This window comes from Cynocephalus volans, chromosome 5 (genome assembly GCF_027409185.1).
Source record: "Cynocephalus volans isolate mCynVol1 chromosome 5, mCynVol1.pri, whole genome shotgun sequence".
Lineage (NCBI taxonomy): Eukaryota > Metazoa > Chordata > Mammalia > Dermoptera > Cynocephalidae > Cynocephalus > Cynocephalus volans.
The window spans coordinates 111,776,104-111,790,353 of NC_084464.1; the positions used below are offsets into that span (position 1 = coordinate 111,776,104).

The 14,250-nt window shown below is 38.7% G+C and overlaps 1 protein-coding gene across 1 annotated transcript in view; it reads right to left on the reverse strand.

The window, feature by feature from the left end:
* AK9 (adenylate kinase 9) overlaps window positions 1-14,250 on the reverse strand; it is a 144,099-nt gene that overhangs the window by 3,986 nt on the left and 125,863 nt on the right. Inside the window, exons 35-39 of the mRNA XM_063096676.1 lie at window positions 12,110-12,256; window positions 11,784-12,004; window positions 1,633-1,829; window positions 369-538; window positions 78-176 (exon numbers count right to left, since the gene is read on the reverse strand). Coding sequence (XP_062952746.1) covers window positions 78-176; window positions 369-538; window positions 1,633-1,829; window positions 11,784-12,004; window positions 12,110-12,256 — 834 coding nt within the window. The remainder of the gene's footprint in view (window positions 1-77; window positions 177-368; window positions 539-1,632; window positions 1,830-11,783; window positions 12,005-12,109; window positions 12,257-14,250) is intronic.

Below are 14,250 nucleotides of genomic sequence, written 5' to 3' on the forward strand. Positions count from 1 at the left end.
CTCCCCTCCCCAGTTTCCAGCATGTTGCATGGGACATAGAAGATATTCAATAAATTTGTGACTTAGAATGGTCTCACCTCAAAAATTTCTGGAGTTTTTCTTTACTCTCACAAATATATATACGATTACGAAACTCTAAAGCATATTTAATGTTACCAGGCACTAGGGCTTCATATCTGAAAGACCAAAAAACCAAAAAACCCTATTGTATAATTAACATGCAGTACTGTGTAAATAAAATGTCAAAAATGTTTTATTTTTCTTCCTATGCAGCTCAAGAAATAAATGGAACATTTTTCCAATTAAACAATAGTGACCTTTTGACGAAATGTTAAGATTGTTATATGAATCACTTATTGTGTACTTGCCTTTGTTTTCCATCTTGGTATGTCACTGGACAGTAGCCCTGGAGCTCAGCACACTTAGGAAATCGACTCTTTAGCTCTGACAGCGTCAGCTTTTGGGGCATCATGTCAGCAGATGGGAGTGAAAAAGGGGCTAGGGGAGGCACATACAATTCTGGGTTGTCCAAGAATTTCTATTAAAAAAGGATTACAGTAGCAAGACCATTTAAAAACAGGAATTCTATGCCAATCAAAAATCCATTGAGGTTCTCCTGCTTTCCTCCCCATTTTCAGTAGCAGTGTTCTGCCCTTCAAACCATCCGAGAGCTTCTCCCTGCACTATAACTACTTCTCTGATCAGAAGTTCCCTACAATATACTCCAAGTGATCACATCTTCTAATCTCACTCATTCATTAATTCACACAAAAAAATTGTTTTGAGCTCCTACTGTGTGACAAGCACTGGAGAGTCACCTGCTAATCCTACCTTCCTGTCCTGGAGTATAATTCACTAGTGGGTGCCCTAGTGCAGGTGAGTTAATGTCTCCAGCTTCAGTTATCACTCTGTAAAATGGAGGTGGCAGACCAGATACATGATCTCTAATGTCACTTCCAGTTTTAAAATTCTGTGACTAACATTTAAATAAGCAGGAAGAAATAAATGTCTCCTTAATAAGGAGATAAAAAAATCTAATTCCCAGAGGAAAATAAAATGTTCAGAGACATCTGATTGGTTTTCATTATTGTTTTCAACTACTAACCCTTTTATATCATCAAATTATGGACAATGGAATATCAGAACAAACTCATATTCTGTTCTACGAAACAGAAATATAAGGTATATGGGGAATCCTTGTGATAGGGAACATTTTTAAAGCACAGGAGACATACATCACCTCTTGATTCATTTCTACTGATTGTGACTTCCCTTCTGCAGCCCATGCAGTTGAGTCCCCTGGATGCCCACGTGGGGCTAAGCCCTTGATGTTCAGTTCTCTGCTATTGGTGGGGTTCACCGTTGGCTCTGCCTACCTGTTGGGCTGGCTCATGTCAAGGGCCCATCACTGATTCTGGACTTCTGCTATGTTTCAAGATATGTCCTGGGATTCAATCTCAAGACTGACCTCTGAGGTGCCTCACTGGTCCCAGAGTCATAGGTTCCAATAATGGGGCTCCTGGTGTCAAGTTTCTGGGTGTTCTCAGCTATACCCACCCCTTCTTATTTGATGAATTCCAAGATAAGGCATTTTCCTTCCTTAGTAAATACTACAGTTAGGAACAAACTTACATTCAGTTTTTCCTGAGAACTCATTTTATAATACTGCCCCCTGAACTCTGCTGCAAATTCCAAGGACTCTGTTTCAGAGCAGTCAAAAAATTCATATGATTCTGCCAGGCTGACAGGGCAGAACTGTCCAAATTCTCCCAGGCGAGAAATCAGTTCTTGAGGGGTGATACATAACTTGTCAATGCAGGCGGCTTTTCCTATTATGAACATATTAACTATTATATATATATTTTTTTTTTCATAGAATACACAATGATTTCAAAAATTAAAATAATTTCAACTACACAGCATCGTACAAATACATATTCATTATAAAATTCCAAACGATAGAGCAAAAAGTAAAAGTTACTGTTCATACTTCCATCCTCTCAATCCAACACCCCTCCTGAGAGCTAATCACTGTTGGGTTTGTATTCTTTTCAGTCTTTTTTCTATACATTTTTGCATATAGTTTGCTTATGTCACCATACAGTAAACATTACTCTGCAACTTGCTTTAATCAATTAGTTATGGTCTTTGACATCTTTCTATTTCAGTTTATATGACTTACTTAATTCTTTTAATTGATGCATAGTATTCCACTGTATAAATACACATATAGTTTACTTAACTATTTATCTATTGATGAATATTTTGGTTGTTTAAGTTCTTAGCTATTAGATATATATGTTATAAATAATAACTACATGTTATAAACAATATTTATATATACACACAATTAATATGTGTGTGTGTGGGCATGTATATATACATACATATATATACATATATACACACTCATACCCATTCTCACAAACACATATATAAATTAGCTATATAGGGTCAGATAGATAGACACAGGTAGATACAGACTGAGGAATGACATGAAAAGACATAGAGACAGACAGACACACAGAGAGAATGCCATATGATGACAGAGGCAGAGATTGGACTGATGCATCTGTAAGCCAAGGAACACTGAGGATTGCTGGCAATGCTAGAAACTAAGAGAAAGGCATGGAACAGATCTTCCCCTAGAATCTTCACAGAGCATGGGCACGGCCCTGCCAATCCTTGATTTTGGACTTCTAGCCTCCGGACTGTGAGATGATAAATTTTTGTTGTTTAAGCCACTCTGTGGCATTTTGTTACAGCAGCCCTAAGAAACTAAAACAATTAGAAAAGATTGTAACTTCTGTCTTGGCATTCTTTCTTGCCTTTTCAGTTTGGGCACTTGATAAGGCAAGCTGCCATGTTGGAGAGGTCCACAGGGCAGGAAACTGAGGGTGGCCTCTGGCCAACAGCCAGCAAGAAATTGAGGTCCTTAGTCCAATAACCCTCAAGCAACTGGATCTTGTCAATGACACATGTGTAAGAGTGGTAGTGGATTCTTTCTCAGAGGAGCCTTCAGAAGAGATCTATAACCCTGGCCAATATCTTGACTGTAACCTTGTGAGAGACTCTCAGTTAAACTGTCCAGATTCCTGACCCATGGCAACTCTGTGGGGCTATATGTGTGTGTGTATTATTTTAAGCTGCTAAATTTTGTACTAATTTGTTATACAGGAATAGATAATTAATATACTTTCTATCTGTTGTTTATAAAACCCATGAAAAGGCTAGGAAACCCCAGAATTTATTTCCTACAAAGAATATTACACCACTATAATACTATAATGGTGTAATATTTTTCTAAAGTGTTATAATATATAGTACTATATAAGTTACAGCATAATAACATAGAGTATTATTAAAGTATATAGTATTATTATAGTGTTATAATGTTATGCATGAGATACTATAGCATTATAATACTGTATATTCCTAGGTTGCTTTTCAGCTCAGATGTGCTGAACCTCACCAATCCTGACAGGTTTAGTGGCAGGGTAATTTAGAATTAAATGACTTCAAGTCTCAAAAGACAATCAAACATCTCTTTTTCTAATCCTTGGGATATTCTTGATGACATCTAGCAAGGTCTGTATATCCTATTCTGGAATGTGGCAGAATGAGGAGGAATCTCTTTAATCTTCTTTTTTCTTTTTATTGGTTATGAATATTTATGGGACACAGAGCTGATTGTCACCCCTTGTGCCCAAGATGTGCAGGCCAGATCCGTACTGGCAGCATGCCGATTACCACAAATTGTGTTTGTACCCTGTGTCCCCCACACAATTATCCCCAACTTCCCTCCTTCATCCCCTTCCCCCTGACTCCACTTTGTATCCCAAGGTATGTTCTCTCCCTCTGTAAGTCCAAAACACCACTGTGGTCTTTCTTTCCTTCCTACTTTCTCTCTTAGCTCCAAGTTATGAGTGAGTACATGTGGTATTTATCCCTCTGTGCTTTGCTTATTTCATTTAACATAAGTTTCTCCAGGCTCATCCATATTGTTGCAAATGGGAGAATTTCATTCATTTTTTATGGCAGAGTAGTATTCCATTGTGTGTACATACCACAGTTTCCTTGCCCAGTCATCTGTTGATGGACATTTAGGTTGGTTCCATGTCCTGGCTATTGTAAATAGAGCTGTGATAAACATGGGAATGCAGGTAGACCTTCGACATGATGATTTCCATTCCTCTGGGTAAATCCCCAGAAGTGGGATTGCTGGATTGTATGAAACACCTATCTGTAGTTATTTGAGAAACCTCCATACTGTTTTCCATAGTGGTTGTACTAATTTACAGTCCCACCAACAGTGCAAGAGCTTTCCTTTCTCTCCACACCCTCGCCAGCATTGTAATTCACCATCTTTTTGATTATAGCCAATCTAACTGGGGTGAGGTGGTATCTCAGTGTAGTTTTAATTTGCATTTCCCTGGTGACTAGTGATGTTGAGCATTTTTTCATGTACCTGTTGGCCATTTGCATGTTGTCCTTTGAAAAATGTCTATTCAGCTCCTTTACCCATTTTTTAATTGGGTTGTTGGGTTTTTTTTTTTTTACTGTGTAATTGCTTGAGTTCCTTGTATATCAGGGATCTTAATCCCTTGCCGGATGCATAGTTAGCAAAAGTTTTCTCCCACTCTGTAGGTTGTTGTTTCACTCTGTTGATTGTTTCCTTTGCTGTGCAGAGGTTTTTAGTTTGATATAGACCCATTTGTTTATTTTTTCTTTTGCTGCTTGTGCTTTTGGGCTCATGTTCATAAAGTCTGTGCTAAGACCTAGTTCCTGAAGTGTTTCACCTATATTTTCCCTTAGTAATTTTACAGTTCCAGGTCTTATACTTAAGTCTTTAATCCGTTTTGAGTTGATTTTAGTATACGGTGAGAGGTGCATATCTAGTTTCATTCTTCTGCATATGGATATCCAATTTTCCCAGCACCACTTGTTGAAGAGGCAGTCTTTTCCCCAATGTAGATTTTTGTTGCCTTTGTCCAATATCAGATGGCTGTAAGCCTGAGGGGTGATTTCTGGGTTCTCAATTCTGCTCAACTGGTCCGAGTGTCTATTTTTATGCCAGTACCATATTGTTTTGGTTACAATAGCTTTGTAGTATAATTTAAAGTCAGGTAGTGTTATGCCTCTGGCTTTATTTTTCTTGCTCAGGATTGTTTTGGCTATTTGGGTTTTTTTTTTTCCATATGAAAGTTAAGATTGTTTTTTCCATTTCTGTGAAGCATGTCATTGGTATTTTGATGGGGATTGCATTGAATCTGTAGATCACTTTGGGTAGTATAGACATTTTCACAATGTTAATTCTTCCAATCCAAGAGCATGTAATATCTTTCCATCTTTTTGTGTCTTCCTTAATTTCTTTCAGAAGTTGTTTGTAGTTCTCATTGTAGAGATCTTTCACCTCCTCGGTTAAATTGATCCCTAGGTATTTTATTTTTTTCATGACAATTGTAAATGGGCTTACTTCCTTTATTTCTCTGTTAGTTCATTATTTGAGCATATAAATGTGACTGATTTGGTGGCATTTATTTTGTATCCTGCAATGTTACTGAAGTTATTAACTAGCTCTAGAAGTTTTTTGATAGAGTCTTTAGATTTTTCTATATATAGTATCATGTCATCTGCAAATAGAGACAGTTTGACTTCATCTTTTCCAATCTGGATTCTATTTATTTCTTTCTCTTGTCTGATTGCTCTGGCTAGTATCTCCAGTACTATGTTAAATAGAAGTGGTGAGAATGGGCATCCTTGTCTTGTTCCTGTTCTTAAGGGAAAGGCACTCAGTCTTTCCCCATTCAGAATGATACTGGTGGTGGGCTTGTCATAAATGTCTTTTATTGTGTTGAGATACTTCTCTTCTATACCTAATATGTTGAGAGTCTTTATCATGAAGAGATGTTGAATTTTGTCAAATGCTTTTTCAGCATCTATTGAGATAATCATATGATCTTTATCCTTGAGTTTGTTGATGTGATGTATCACATTTATTAACTTTCATATGTTGAACCATCCTTGCATCCCTGGAATAAATCCTGCTTGACCATGGTGTATAATTTTCTTAATGTGTTGCTGTATTCTGATTGCTAATATTTTGTTGAGGATTTTTGTGTCTATGTTCATCAAGGATATTGGCTTGTAATTTTCTTTTTTTGTTGTGTCTTTATCTGGTTTTGGTATCAGAGTTATGTTGGCATCATAGAATGAGTTTGGAACAGTTTGAGAATTGGTATTAAGTCCTTTTTGAAAGTTTGATAGAATTCAGCTCTAATGCCATCCGGACCTGGACTTTTCTTTGTTGGACGATTGCTGATTACTACTGCAATCTCATTGCTTGTTATTGGTCTGTTCAGGTTTTCTATCTCTTCTTGGTTCAATCTGGGTAGTTTGTATGTATCTAGAAACTTATCCATATCTTCCGTATTTTCATATTCATTGTCATACAGTTGTTTATAAAAATCTCTAATGATTCTTCGTATTTCTGTGGTATCAGTTGTAATGTCTCCCTTTTCACTTCTGATTTTTGTTATTTGGGTCTTCTCTCTTCTTTTTTTTTTGTTAACCTAGCTAATGGTTTGTCTATTTTATTTATCTTCTCAAAAAACCAACTTTTTGTTTCATTGGTCTTTTCTATGGTTTTTAGGGTCTCTATTTCATTTAGTTCTGGTCTGATCTTAATTATTTCTTTCCATCTACTACTTTTAGGTCTGTATTGTTGTTTTTCAAGTTCTTTGAGGTATAATGTTAGGTTATTTATTTGAAGTCTTTCTGTTCTTTTGATGTAAGCATTTATTGCAATAAACTTTCCTCTCAGTATTGCTTTGGCAGTGTCCCACAGGTTTTGGTTCAGTGTATCTTTATTTTCATTAGTTTCAAGAAATTTTTTTATTTCCTGTTTAATTTCTTCTTGGACCCATAGGTCATTCAGAAGCCTACTGTTTAGTTTCCACATATTTGTATACTTTCCAGTGTTTTACTCATTATTAATTTCCAGTTTTAGTCCATTGTGGTCTGAAAAGATACTTGGAATGATTTGAATTTTTAAAAATTTGCTGAGACTAGATTTGTGACCTAATATGTGGTCTATCCTGGAGAATGTTCTATGAGCCGATGAGAAGAAAGTGTATTCTTTAGTTGTTGGGCGAAATGTTCTGTATATATCTGCCAGATCCAGTTGGTCTAAGGTGTAGATTAAATCCTGTGTCTCTTTGTTGGTTTGTTGCCTGGAAAATCTGCCCCGTACTGAGAGAGGGGTGTTCAGATCACCGACTATTAATGTATTAGGGCCTATTTCTTTCTTTAGGTCTAAGATGTTTGCTTTATATATCTGGGTGCTCCAGTATTGGGTGCATATATATTTATGATTGTTATGTCTTCTAGCTGGATAGATCCTTTTATCATTATATAGTGGCCTTCTTTTTTTTTTTTTTTTTTTTAAAAGATGACCAGTAAGGGGATCTTAACCCTTGACTTGGTGTTGTGAGCACCACGCTCAGCCAGTGAGCGAACCGGCCATCCGTATATGGGATCCGAACCCGGGGCCTTGGTGTTCTCAGCACCACACTCTCCCGAGTGAGCCACAGGCCGGCCCTATAGTGGCCTTCTTTGTCTCTCTTTATGTTCCTTGGTTTTAAAGTCTATTTTGCCTGATATAAGAATAGCTACTCCTGCTCATTTTTGGTTTCCATTTGCATGGTATATCTATTTCCATCCCTTCACTTTTAGTCTGTGTGTGTCTCTACAGGTGAGGTGGGTCTCTTGAAGATGACATATACTTGGCTCTAGCTTTTTATTTATTTATTTATTTATTTATTTATTTATTGTCTTTTTGTGACTGGCCACACTGCGCTCAGCCAGTGAGTGCACCGGCCATCCTTATATAAGATCCGAACCCGCAGCGGGAGCACTGCTGCACTCCCAGTGCCGCACTCTCCCGAGTGCGCCACGGGGTCGGCCCTTGGCTCTAGCTTTTTAATCCAGTCAGTCAGTCTGTGTCTTTTGAATGGGGAGTTTAATCCATTCACATTTAGGGTAGTTATTGACAAATATTGTTTAATTCCTGTCATTTAATTGCTTCTTGTTTATATGAATTAAGTATCTTTTGATCATTACTTCCCCTTTTATTTCTCTTCTTTAATGTTATTTGGAAATTTAAGGTAGAATGAGTTAACTTCTTTCTCTTCCTCATTGGCATTTTTGTTTTAATAGTCGGTTTTGCTCTTTCTTGTGTATTTGTGATATTGCTCATCATCATTCAGATTCCAGATGAAGGACTCCCTTGAGAATTTCTTGCAGGGCTGGTTGTGTGGTGGTGATCTCCAACAACTTTTGTTGGTCTGGGAAATATACTATTTCTCCCCCATTGCAGAAGGAGAGCCTTGCTGGGTAAAGAATTCTTGGCTGGCAATTTTTTTCTTTTGGTATTTTGAATATATCATTCCCCTTTCTTCTGGCTTGTAGGGTTTTGGTTGAGAAGTCTGCTGTTAGTCTGATGGGGGATCCCCTATAGGTGACTTGTTGCTTTTCTCTTGCTGCTTTTATAATTCTCTCTTTGTCTTTGAGCTTTGCAAATTTAACTATAATGTATCTTGTGGAGGATCTTTTTAGATTGAATCTGTTTGGGGACCTTTGAGTTTCCTGAATCTGAAGGTCTGTTTCTCTCCCTACACCTGGGAAGTTTTCTGTTACTATTTCCTTGAATAGGTTTTCAATACCTTTTCCTTTCTCCTCCCCTTCTGGAATATCCACAGTTCAGATATCAGAGTGCCTGAGGTTGTCTTCTGTCTCTCTTAGAATTTCCTCATTATTTTTATTTCTTTTTCCTTTTTTCCATCTGCCTGAGTTATTTCAAAAAGACCATCTTCAAGATCTGAAATTCTTAATTCTGCTTGCTCTACCCTGCTGCTCAAGCTCTCTGTTGTGCTTTTTATTTCATTGAGTGACTCTTTCATTTCTAGGAGTTCTGCTACACTCTTTTTTAAGGTATTAATCTCTTTGTACATTTCCTCCTTCATATTCTGGATGTTTTCTTGTTTCACTGTGTTCTCTAATTGAGTCTTCTTTTATTTCTTCGAATTTTCTTAAGGTCATCGCTTGGAATTCTTTTTCAGACATTTTAAGGATTCCCTGTTCCAGGGAGTCTGAAATTTGAGCATTACTGTAATCCTTCTGTGGTGTCATATCTTCTTGTTTATCTGTAGTTATAGTATTTTTTCATTGATATTTGGTCATTTGGTAGAGGGTTTGCTTCTTCTATTATACTGAGGTTGGCTATGAGGGTAAAGATTTCTTCCTCTATTTGCAGGCTTTACTGGTGACTCTTCTGATATCAGTGTAGTTGAGTGAGCAGTAGGTTACTGTGGAATGGCCCTGGTTGCTACTGTGGTGGTGAATTGTCTTTGCTTGACAGGTGTGGTAGTGACTATATTACACCACCTTGAGTCCTGTTCCAGAATCTGTTGCAACAGAATGAGCCCCCAGCAGGTCTCCTCAGCTCACTTTGGTAGGGCAGGGCAGGCTGCAGGTCCTGCCTCCCTCTGGGTCCAAGGAGGGGGAAGGGGTCAGTTGCGTCATGCGCGTCTCTTCAGCGAACATCTGGCAAACCTCTTCTTCTAGCCAGGGTCTTGCACTATCTCATTGGTCAGTGAAAACCTTGGCTCCTTAATGGGGAAGGATTATTTAAGCAGCATATAAAGGAAACATAAAATGAAAAAAATCAAAACTAAATTCAAACAACCAGGTACAGGCTAAATTAACAGGAGGAAGCCAAAGCAGAAGAGCACAGAACAGACTTTAATTAGATTTAATGACATGAGGGATATGGAAGGCACTGGAATAATGTGATGGATTCTGAGGTGCCTCATCCAGGTCCCTCATCGGGGCTGATGCGCCCACACCCAGCTGCTGGGAACAATGGTGCTGACAGCTCACAGCCAGACTGGGAATTGCCCCTCTGTCACACGTTGTAAAAGTTACTGTATATTCCCTCCCAGGGTGTCCTGTGATCAGTGATAGCCTGATGGGGGATACAAAGTCTGGCCCCCTCCCCCCAATTCAGGAAATTTTGAAGATTCTTCCCAGCTCCCATGTTTCCCTATGGGATCTGCTGAGGGCTTCTGTTTCCACTACACTACAGGCTAGATTTTCCCTCTGCCCCATTCTACTGTCCCTGCTTCCCCACAGGTCTATCTCCTGATTAGAGTTGCCAGATAAAATACAGGATGCCTAGTTAAGTTTGAAGTTTAGATGAACAAATAGTTTTTAGTACAAGTGTGCCCCATGCATTATTTTGGACATATTCGTTGTTTATCTGAAATTTAAATTTAGCTGGGTGTCCTGTATTTTCACTTGCTAAATGTGGCAACTCTACTCCTGAGAGTACTTTCTGATCCTGAGAGTACTTCCTGATAAAGCTTCTGCACACAACTTCTTATCTTGAGTCTTTTTCCAGGGAACCCAATCTAAGATCGTGAGGGTCACATAGAGTAACAGACAAACAAGGCACAATTTTTGCTTTCAAAGTCTGCTATGGAGTGTTTACTAGTGCGATGCTATCTAGAGCTTATTAGGAGTAGGTTTCTAAAAACTCAATTCTCCCTCCCTTGCACCCTCATCTTCATGCCTTATAATCCTCAGGTGAAAACAAATTCCCAATCCATAGGCAACAGGAACCAGAGATGCTGGTTACGCCCAAATAATGAAGCAAATCAAGATACAATGACTCAGTCATTGGAATCCTCACTGCATTTTTCCTCATTCAAGATTCTCTTAGTCACATTGCATCACGTACCTCATGATATCTTCTCTGTAGTTTTCAAGGTTAAACAAAACCATTAAACAGATGTCTGTGAGACCCCTACAGATAACTGCTTTGAAGTCATCACTCTTTTTAGAGATATCAGATGTAGATAACTTTCCTTCTATTTTGTGTATTTTTGGAGAAAAGCCAAGAAACTATTTAATAGGAAAATATAATCAAATGTTTTCTTTCATGAATTCCAAACATAGATTAAAAGGCATTTTAATGCTCAAGTTTAGTCTTTTTAATTGACTCAAGATTTACATCATATCATAAGAAATGTAAATAATAAAAATAATTTGAATTCTGGATTCCTAAATAAAATTTTGCCAAGTGTCACTCCACAGACCATTGCCCCCATATAACTACCCCAAACATTCTGGAAAATGGCTTCTTACATGGCATTTCAAACACTATAAACTTCTCTAGTGAGAGATCATGCATTATTTTTACATCCTAGGTTCACAAAGGCATTCAATATATGATCGCTTGAGTAGTTTCAGTTGTTTATTAAAATAAATATATGTGCCCACATGTCTTAGTTGGTTTGAGCTGCTATAGCAAAATACTTAGATTGGGTGATTTATAAACAAAGCTGTTTATTGCTCACAGTTCTGGAGGCTGGGAAATCCAAGATCAAGGAACCAGAAGACACCCTCAAGCCTCATTTATAAGGGCCCTAATCCCATTCATAAGTGTGGAGCCCTCATGACTGAATCACCTTAAAGCCCCACCTCTTAATACTATTGTACTGGAGATTAGGTTTTAACATATGAATTTTAAGGGGGGACACCAGCATTCAGATCATAGCACCACAATAATTGGTTAGTGCTATATATTTAAGGATTGAACTATATATTTAAAATACTGATTAAGATTGTCTGGACAAATGTTGAAATTGAATGAATTATGGTAACATGAGCCAGGCATGTTTAGACTTAAAATTCATATTCTACTTTTTAAAATATTTTCTTACCTTCTTGGATTCTTTCCAGGTATATCTGCATATATTTATTCACCATTTGAATGTTCTTAATGACTTCATTCCATACCCACCATTTGCTGTGAAATCCGTCAATCACATACCAGTTCTGATGCTGTTCTTGATAATAGCTCCTAATCTCACCAATATTTTTGCGGTACTGTGCATTCTTGACAGCTGTAATCTGTGAACTGTTATGCAATGGATAAGGCAAACTATAGAAAACCAGAGAAGGAATGGAAAAAGCTATTAAAAACATACTTTTTTCCCCGGATGATCAAAGTTCATTCTTTTATAGTTGTTTTCATCATGTACATTACCTTCGTTCATTTCTTTTGTCTAGGAGCAATCTTTTGAAAATTTCCTTGGAAGGCACATGCAACTCAAAGATGATCATGGGAATGATTGACCTGGCTTCCAAGATATTTATTTGATCTTTAGTTACAGGGTATCCATCGATGACAACACTTACAAGGAGAAACATGAAAACAAAAATTCCACATTACTTTTCTCTCGTACTTTCCCTCTGCCTTCCGGAACCAGTCTATCTCTTTAGGAGCAGCTCTACCCTTTTCACTATATAACTCAATTTATCTTCTTCATATTTTGCCTGTTCTTCTCTACGTCTTCGATCTCAGTCAGCCCAAGAGCCATGAATCAGGCAGTACGCATAGGGACACAGTTCAGAAGGTGGTGGTAGGAGAGAGCTCTAAATTCCTCTACTTAGCATCATAGAGGTGGGCTTTGGCAGAATTTGAAAGATAATACACACAGTACATTCAACATTGTGTTCAATTGGTGCTATTAATCTAAGCATGAAACAGTAGAAAGAGTACAGGTTTCAGAGGCAGACAGAGCTAGATCTGAAACCTGATTTGAATTCTCTGAGCCTTAGTTTTCAGTAAAACAGGTGAAATGACGTTTAACACTTATTTGTTTTCAAGATTGGAGAGCAGGTGTGTAAAGCAATTAGAACAGGGCCTGTCACATATTAGATGCTCAATACATAGTATCTAAGTAAAAGACTAAGCAAATATGGGAAAAATTGTTTTCTGAGCTTGCATTTACAGTGAATGTTCTGTGAGGAGGTTGGGGATATGGGGGGCGGGGGATGTAGAGTTGGTGACAGAAGCCCTGTAATATCTGATGGGCAGGAATCATTCCCTCAGGACCCAATCATGCATGTCTTGGAGAATTTAAGTTGGTCCCAGGGACTGAGATAATGATGCTGTTATTATCAAACTGAGAGAAGGAATAAAGAATGTTCATAAACTCTGGGAGGAGCAGCCCCAAAAGTCAGGAAACTCACTATGAAGTGGGAGCCCCTGGGTGTGCTGCTTGATGGCCACCAGCGAGGGTCATTTGGCATAAGTCACAGCACACCCTCCCTCCATGCTCTCCAGCTAAACCTCTAGGCACTTGTTTTGAGTTCCACAGCAGAGAGGACCATCAGTTAACATAGCTAGGCTAGCCCAACAGAGAATGTGTAAGGTGCCATCGTTGTTTTTCTAACATACAGTAGCTCGACTTGTCCTCTGAAGGGTCACTTGAGTGGTCTTCAGGATTAGGGAAATTCAGAGTGAATGAGCAGTCAATGTCCTGATATTAAGGAAATAAAATCTTTGTGATTCCACCAACACCGCCCTTACTGAGGTTCCCTCCTAGCAAAGCTGAATGACAGGGAGGAGGCAACTCAATTTGGATAAATTCAGGGTTTCCTCTAGGAAAAAAGTCTGATACCCCAGAATCTGCTCCCCCATAAGTGAAGTTAGAAGAGCTGTTCAAGGACTTAATTAAGGGCTAGTGGCAAGGAAGGGCAAGGAGCTCCTAACATGAAACAACTGTGAGTAAATCAGGGGGATTCTAGGCCGGTAGCCTGGGCTCCAGAGCAGGGCCTTAGGTTTCATGGGGGTCATTGTGGTTACAACTGGGGTGGCCGGTGTCTGTGCTGGTGGAGCGATGGTTGAGCAGAGGAGTGTATATAGAAGAGACGGTTTATGCACTAGTTCTCTTGTCTAGATAGGGTGTTTCATTCAGGGTGAGGCAGAGCTGCCTGTGCAGAGAGCTGGGCCAGAGAGTGACCATCTCCATGGGACAAGCACCATTTAGGGGACAGGAGAGAGCTGCTCCTCTATCATTCCACGGGGCAGTGAGAAGCACTACAGGGGTGCAGAAATCATATCAGCCTCCACTGTGGACTGTGTTAGCCTGGAGACTTTTGGACAATTCAGGGTTTGCTACAGGTAGTAAAGGGGCCCTCCTGCTAATCTGCTGTGTGAATATTCAAGCCAAGTTGTGGCTTGATGGAAAATTAAAATAGGTAATCATATAGGTACCCAATGTTTGAGTAGATCACACCCTTCACCAGAGCTTGCAACCCTATTTAAAACACGTGTTTTAAGTCACCAATGAGCAGTTTCTTGAAAGATTTAACTCCCTCTGCCCCTCCTCTCACCACACT